General features: G+C 40.4%; 1 protein-coding gene across 1 annotated transcript in view; it reads right to left on the bottom strand.

Annotated features, from left to right (window-relative positions):
- Window positions 1-1,553: 1,553 nt before the first annotated feature.
- The window catches only part of Zdhhc13 (zinc finger DHHC-type palmitoyltransferase 13), a 55,720-nt gene continuing 48,812 nt past the window's right edge, over window positions 1,554-8,461 (bottom strand). The window contains exons 15-17 of the mRNA XM_031386754.1: window positions 6,550-6,707; window positions 4,321-4,418; window positions 1,554-2,122 (exon numbers count right to left, since the gene is read on the bottom strand). Of these exons, the coding sequence (XP_031242614.1) occupies window positions 1,984-2,122; window positions 4,321-4,418; window positions 6,550-6,707 (395 nt within the window). The 3' untranslated portion in view covers window positions 1,554-1,983. The remainder of the gene's footprint in view (window positions 2,123-4,320; window positions 4,419-6,549; window positions 6,708-8,461) is intronic.

Below are 8,461 nucleotides of genomic sequence, written 5' to 3'. Positions count from 1 at the left end.
GTTCCTTTATTGTTAAGAATAGTTTTGGCTATCCTGGGTCTTTTGTTGTTCCAGATGAATCTGCCAATCATGCATACTCTTTGATTGGTGGTTTAGTCCCTGGGAGCTCGGAGTGGGGGTCTGGTTGGTTGATATTGTTGTTCTTCCTACGGGGTTGTAAACCCTTTCAGCTCCTTCAGTCCTTTCTCTAACTCTTCCATTGGGGTCCCCATGCTCAGTCCAATGGTTGGCTGCATCTGCCTCTGTATTTATTAGGCTCTGGCAGAACCTCTCAGGAGACAGTTATATCAGGCTCTTGTTAGCATGCACTTCTTGGCATCTGCAATAGCGTCAGGATTTGGTGACTGTATGTGGGATAGATCACCAGGTGTGGCAGTCTCTGGATGGCCTGTCTTTGAGTCTCTGCTCCACACTTTGTCTCCGTTATTTCTTCCCGTGAATATTTTGTTCCCCCTTCTAAGAAGGACCAAAGCATGTACACACTTTGGTCTTCCTTACTGAGCTTCTAGTGATCTGTGAATAGTATCTTGGGTATTCTGAGCCAGTATACAATCTCCTCGCATTGAAATTTGAATTTCAAGGGTGTCCCATCTGCCAAAGTTTCTTGGAAGTCTTCATGCTCTCTACACCTCTAGACACAGAAAGTTCATTAGATATGAAAACATTCAGTAATGGTGGGTCTCAGAATAGAAGAACACCTGCTGAGAGCTAAACAGGACATAAGAAATGAGCCTTATGTTGTGTTTAGACACCAGTACTGAGAATATTTAAAGCCATTGAAAAGAGTTATCACATTATTCCCTTGACAAATGCACACTTGATATACCAAATTCAGTACAACCATGTTACCCTATTTCCTGCTGCTTTGGTGCCTACCCTGTCCTTTGTAAATAGTACCATTCACAAGCAATCCCTTGATAGCATCCACTGAGCCTCTCCTTGAGCTCTGAATTCTGATGTCCTATTTGCATTCTTCTGAACAATTTTTGATGTTTGCTATATTACAGTATAGATTCATATATGTTAGCTTTCCCTCTGTCTTTTACAAAGCTCCATGATTACAATAGCTCAACAAATCACTGTGGAATAACTTGTAGATACATGAAATATACTTTCTTTCTGTGAAGATCTGGAATATGGAGGAAGGAGGGATCCTTGAAGAACTGACCAGTGGCTCAGAGTGACATTGGTACAACAGAACAGCATCATTTAGGGGTGGACAGGTCACAAGAAACAGCTTTCTCCCATGACAAGAACCCAAGAAAGGATTCAGTGAGAAAAGTAACTGGGAGAGCTGTGTAATCTACACCAAGAGTTAACGGACACAGCATTCCCTCTAGAACAGGAAATCAGTAGTTATAATCACTGACTGACTGATATTTTAATGGCACTGGACTTCATGTGTTCAAAATCAAAGGGTGAAATTAAGTGAAATACTGCTTACTGGCATCAACAGTAATTTCAACTCATTCCTAATCATGAATTAACTTTACTATGTCTCTCAACCCAATCTTTTCAAGACTCTAAAGATCTTAAGCATTAGAAACTAAGTCTCAAGTATAAAAAAATGTTTTTATTAAGTGTGAAAGCAAAACAGATACATCTATTTAAATATTCTTTACATATTTATAGATACAACAAAGACAAATAACTTATCAAAAATTACAAGTTTAAAGAGTACTATTTTTAAAAAGCCAATATAGTATTTGAAAATACTTTATTTTATCCATAATCAGTGACTATTAGGTTTCCTTAAAAAGTAACTCAGGTTCTTGGGGAAAATATTTTCATATTTTTTTAAAAGATGTTTGCCAGATTGCTCAGTAACAGGTCCTCTTTCTAGGTCTGACAGAAGGTACACTCTTGCTGAGGACTATTCCCAGAGCCTTTGACTGTGGTGAGCTGAATATCTCACTTCACTTTCAGATCTCAGAGCACCAGCATAAACAAAACAAGTCAGAGTACATTTTGAGGTGCTGTTTTTCATACAGAGCGAAGGACTTTCTCTTTGGCTGGGTGGAAAACCATGGTGTACTGGGATGTCCAATCTATGATGCAGGGCTTTACTAAGCCAAAGCAGCCACACTGAAAGAAATCTGCCAGGTTCTGTTTGAATCCGAGGCTGTAAAGAAAAGAAGAGAGGACAGCTCAGCATCTCTTGTGCTGATCCTGACAAGTGTTCACCCAAACCATAAGTATTCACTGAGTATCTGCAAAACCACTCTCAGACGACCTTTGGAAAGATGAGCGGTCCAGAACCTTAAAGCTGAAACCTAGCTCCATCTATGGACATTAATTGCTTATTGACAGCATGTCAACAACTCCAATATACAGTTTCCATCACCTCTCTTCACTCTCAGTCACTGCCGTTACTAATGCCTTCTATTCTCACTGGACTTTATGTGAGAGCTCACATAGGCTAGAGCTGTAACCAGGAAGGTGGCCTTTCTCTAAGCTTCTGAATGATGTCCCTCTTCCAGTTCCTTCCAGTTTACCTGACATACTGGAGACTGTCTTGTCCTGTAGAACCGTCAATACATGTAAGCCCTCTTACTTTCCAAACTCAACCCTTTCAAGATACTTCTCTGCCCAGAGGATCCTATTCAACCTCTTCATTTTTGTATTCAAGATTATACTCAATGATACCCTTAGGATTTACTTCCTCAAACCCAGCTCTGCAAACCTTCCACTCCTATGCCAGCTGTTTTTCCATGATTGTGAACTTCAAGCCTGGAACACACTCTCTCACCCTTATCTCTGGCTGATTCTCAAGATCTAGCTGATATTCACAATCTTTTAGAGTTAGCATGACTGCAATTGTCTTTGGCATCACTTTTTCTCCATCAAACTCCTGAAACAGTTCTATCTTACTTCAGCTCAGGGAATACTTAACTTTAACACACACACACCTATGTCCTATCTTTTATGCTAAAGCCAATCTACACACACCACACTGTGTACACACCCCTGGACCATCTGCTGTTAGAATGGCTCTACATAAGTATCATGCTGCTGTCTGTAAAGGACTAACCTAACCAGAGAACGTCTTTCTAGGAAGAGGGCTGCAGGTGTGGAATTGACTGAGTGACAGTCAGGAGACATGCTGGAAATCACAGGGTCAAGCTCAAGAAATGCTACTGAATAAGCTAACAAGTGGGCAAAGAAGTAAGATCTTGATTTGGACAGGAACTGGGAGGTTAGCCTCACAGTGACCGTAAGGCCTTTAGTTCCTTGGTCTCATGTTCTTATCCTCAGCAAATAAGGCTCAGCTCTCACCTGTGCTACTCCATGGAGGCTTCTCGAGACCTCAGCCTGCCCTCCCTCCCTTCTCTATCAGGCCCTGTCTGATATACATCTCTTCTACCTCTATCATGAGACATCTGTATTTTAAGAATGTTGGGATTAGAGGTGTGCAGGACCATCTCTGGCTTGCTTCGAGACTTCAATAAAGTAAACATTCATTCCTCTAGCTAAACCACCATGACATAGACTTATGACTGCCAGTTTGAAGTGATCATCACCAGCTTTATACTACTCTCCAGTCCTGGTCATAGCCATCTCTTCTCTCCTCCATAAATCCACACTGTAATCTCAAACCAGTCTCTGATTCCTTTGTCTAGCAGCCAAACACTAAGAGCAGGCTTTGAAACAGACTGCTCATGAGATATGTAGTGAGTGCTCAATCTCTTGAGGGCTCTGGGTCACCTCTGCCACACGCCCAGCCTCCAAGACACTGATGTAGGTGGCAGGGAGATAAGCTTCAAAGCCTGTTCTTTCACATCACAAGATCAGATTTCCTACAGTGCACTCTAATTTTCAAATTGGGAACAGGTTTTACCGAGCCAAAGTTCTAAGAAGACATATTCCAAATCTAAAAATGTAGCTTTTGCCTGACCCGGGTGGGCACGTTACAAAGAGAAATAAAAGAATTACTGGGGCTAGAAGGCCATGCTGAAGTTCTGGCAAAGCTCATTACCTGATGCTTTCCACAGAGAACCCTGAGGCTGGCTTATCAGACACAGGCTTAACTATCTCACACTTGACTCCTTGCCAGCAACACACAACCTTGTGATTACTTGGTTCAACTGGAGAATCCCCATCTTGGCAAAACTTCAAAGTAAGTTACATTTGCACTGAGTCCAGTAGACTGAATTCCTGACCCCATTGGGCATGTGACCTTATCACTTAAAACCTAACCTTGAGGCTTCCAAGAAAAGACAGGCTGAGCTCCATGAGATAGGTTAGAAAATGGAACTGGGTCAGGAAATCAGTAGCTGGGAATCTTCCAAAGACTTGGTGACCAGATGAGAATTCACTTACTTGTATGGTGTTTTCCTGAGGGACAATGTCTGTTTCATGTGCCTGCTTTGCTTTAAGAGGCTGATTCTCTCATGGGAGGTTAGGCCCAGAAATGCAATCTGAAAAAGATGGAATTACAAGAATTTCAACATAGAATTAAGAAATTATAACATCATGGCTCTACTATTCTTAAAAGTGCATTATAAGATGGTGGCAACTGTTTAGTATTCTATAAAGACAACACCCTCAGACTTCTAGCAAAAGATCACATTGAGGACAAACAGTCACAACCTTACCCTGTATTTCTCCATGTAAATATAATGGCTAGACTTATTGTCTGGATTTTATTACCACTCAAGAAAGCACTGCACGTTGACTCGGAATTATAAAATACCTTAATTCCAGTCATGTTTTATGGCCATATTTAGATTTTAACAAAGGAACAAATATTTGTTGAACCAAAATAAGGTAAGGTAGTATCAGGGCAATTATCAGTTCTGAGTTTTGAGTTTTTCTTTAAAAAGGCTAATACACCAAAGGGAAGGACATTGAAAGTCATAAATGTGAAGAGTAAGGACTAAGGTGATTGAGTCCTCTGAAACCATTAGAGACCACAGTAGTTCACAGGGTCAGCTAATCTAAACCTTGAGACACCCCACATATCAGTTTCCAATCTGTATAATGGAGTTCTGAGCCACGATCACCATACTATGTTAAAGGTCTGAGATAGATATCTAAGACGAATGCTGAGGATCAGAGATGATGCAAGTGGTCCAAGGCTGCAGAGCTAAGAGACAGGAGGGCTGGGAGCTGCAGGTCAGTGTGAGGATAGATTCTGCCCCTAACCAGTAGTCTGCCTGCTCAGTTTGCTATAATGCAGATAAAAAGTATCTTAAATCAGAATATTCAGGAAATCAAAGTTTTCAAAGAACTGGATTGTTTTGTTGCTTAAATAAACAATTGTGCAATTCTTGTTTGTGAAAATTATCTGAAACCTTTAGTCCATTTTTCTTCCTCAGTACAGACAAATATATCAATCTTTCTTTAAATATTAGTGTATCTATCACTTGTTTGTTTTGGAGACAGGTTTTGCTATGCAGCCCAAACTGGCCTTGAACTTCTTATTATCACGCTTTAACCTCTTGAGAGCTTGCATTTCAGGTATTGTGACTCCATGCACATCTTAGCTATTAAGGATGTCTGAACTCAAATAGCTCCTTATCATTGGGCATCTGGCTGAAACAAGACCCTTGTTAGAAGCTGTTTCCTCATTCATAAAACAGAGCTACTACTATGGTTTGTTCCCTATCCCATGTGTGCATGATGTGTAAATGTCTTGGAAAGTGTGCTTATAAATGATAGTATTAGTTATGTGAGCACTCCCTGATGACACTGACTCACTCTCGCTCACTACCTGAGCAGCTGACATCAGGAGGATAAGGAGGTTGCTCACGTTTGTCAGGGTTTCTTTCCTCAGCATTTTCCTGACTTCCTTCTCTTGTCCTCTCACGTTTGTCATTATTATTTCCCCCATACATGTGGGATCTGCTCTGCTTTTGCTGAATATTCTAAACCCCAGTATTAATAACTGGCTAAAAATGATCACTGTTGCCCATTCCATACAGGCAGACCACAGTAACGGGATACAGGACAGGGGAGGAAACTCTGCAGAAAACTGAGGCTGTTTTGACCTGGTGTATGAACTTTTTCAACTTGTGTTCACTCTGTTCACTGGTTAGCAACCTGTTTTTTATCTTCCCCTCTCTTGCATCTACCTAAGTGTTATATAAGGTAACAGAATCAGAATTGAAGGAAAATAACTGCTTTGCATTTGTATAATATTTTACAGTTTATATCATGTTTTCACACACTATATAGCTTAAACATAAAACGATAAGAACCCTGAATGGGACTGTAAGAAGAACCAAGTTTCCACTTGCTGGGTGACTCTGAGAAACTCAATTCATTTTTCTGTACCATAAAACTAAAAGGCCAGATTAGACCACTCCTGAGTGGGTACAGCCTCAGCAATTTATTATTCTAACCTTTAAGCTGCCAGTGAGAACAGATGGATATTACTGTCCTCATCTTACAGACAAGGAAACTAATAAAGAGTGGGAGATGGCATGCCAGACTCACAGAGGGAGCCCTGTGGAGGTGGAACTGGACACTGGTCTTCAGATTTTAAAGTCAAGTCTTTAGTCAACTATTAGTCATTGAAAATGTCATTCAGAGCCATATGAGAAATACCTGAAAGAGTTGATTTATTAATAAAAATGTTGACCATGAGAAATGGAAAGCTGCTAGCATGAAGATATACAGAACCCAGGGAGAACAGGCCACTATCTGATTGAGGTAGGTCCATAGTCCATCTTCCTTGAACGTTGTGGTACAATGATTTGACCAGTCTGTAAATCCACACGGGGAAAAAAGAAAGCATTATTAACAATGGCAAAAAATTAGTTATCCTCCAAGAAGATAAAAAATTACATAATTCTATTTAGGGAACAACAACAGCATAGATCTAAATTCAACTTTAGGGAGGGGGAGAGAGTTCAGAGTGGATATCCTTAGCATACATGTGCTCCGGATCCAAGACCTAAGCATCAAAAGTAAAACAAAACAACCAAAACAAAAGCAGAAATCCAACTCAGAAGTTTACTTTCTAAATGCCAGCTCAGCTACTGGCAATGAGAACGGGCCTGCGTGGTTGTGAGGCTTTGATGGCACCCCACCAGCAGTCAACAGGGAAAGGAATACAAATAAAAAGGGCCCAGAAAAATCTTCACTTAGCATACTCAGTGTAAAATACATTGGCCAGAAAATTTTAAGGGCTTGACAATTGCAGATGATGACATCTAAGCTATCTTCCTTCAGAGACGCTATGGATTGAACACAGGACTGAATATAAACACTAAATGTTCAGATGAATAGGGACTGTACGTGCTGTAGTCACAATACATAATACACAATCCAAATGCCTTCAGGACACAACCTGTGATGGAGAGCCAGGTTTGATGTACCTCTGCTACCAGCCATAATCCTCTTAGAAAGAAAGGCCGGGATAAAGGGCCTCACAAGACAGATTATTCTAGCACAAGGACAGAGAGCAGGATTCAAATACTAACTGTCCACTTTCTCCTACAGAAAATCTACATGGCAATTAAAAGAGTGACGAATGAACTGTGAGCAGCTGCAAGGAGAAAACAGGTAAGAAGCGGCAGAAACAAGGAAACCGATCTTCAAGGTCATGGGGCTCATGGGCACTGTGGCAGTACATAAAGGGCAGATTATTTCTGAAGTGAGAATCCCCACAGCTTCAGACATTCTCCCAAAGCAGCCCGAGCATCGCCTGGGACAAGAAGAAAATGAACCCAAGACTGTCCATTTTAGTCTTGAACATCTATTTCTCCTTTTTGAATTCAAATCATCTTTTATGAATATATGCCTAAAGCACCCTAAGAGCTAAGTAACAATCAGGGCAACACATTAAAGCAAATGATACACTTTAGAGCTTCTCATTAGTGTAGCAAAGGAAGAGGCATCCTATGCATCTGATGGGAGAAAGAAAAAGCAAGAACATAATTTCCACAGCAGGTGGAAGAAACAGTTGTTGAATGGGGAGAATAGCTAGCTGCTTTTAGCTTTTTAGCTTATGGATTTCTACTGCTTCCTCCGTTTTTTGTTTGTTTGTTTGTTTGTTTTGTTTTGTTTTTGATAACAGCACCACCGATAGTGACTTCACACTTAGTATCAAAGATATGGCTGCAAGTGGTCATCTACATTATCTTATGCAAGGTAACAATTCAATTCATGCTAATGCAGCCTTCCCAAGTAGTCAACGGCTAATTACAGGGAACTCAACACTTATCCCCCTCCTTTACTGAAAAGAGATTTTTTTCTCACTAATATATATCCTTATTATGGTTGCCCCTCTCAATTCTCCCACACTTCCCTTCCATCCAAATTCACCTCCTTTCATGACAGAGTATTCTTAATTGTTCCACACCAGTCACTCTCATCTTTAGGTAGCTCTGACACTTATACACCCCTTCTTGATATGATCTAATACCTTTCTTCCTATACTTGTAGTATCCTGACTTTCTGATTCACCTTTCTTTTTTTTTTTTCTTTTTTTGATATCTTTTTTATTAGATATTTT

This window comes from Mastomys coucha, unplaced genomic scaffold (assembly GCF_008632895.1).
Source record: "Mastomys coucha isolate ucsf_1 unplaced genomic scaffold, UCSF_Mcou_1 pScaffold21, whole genome shotgun sequence".
NCBI lineage: Eukaryota > Metazoa > Chordata > Mammalia > Rodentia > Muridae > Mastomys > Mastomys coucha.
The sequence above is the reverse complement of the archived record's forward strand: the minus strand, read 5'-3'. Positions and strand labels throughout refer to the sequence as shown.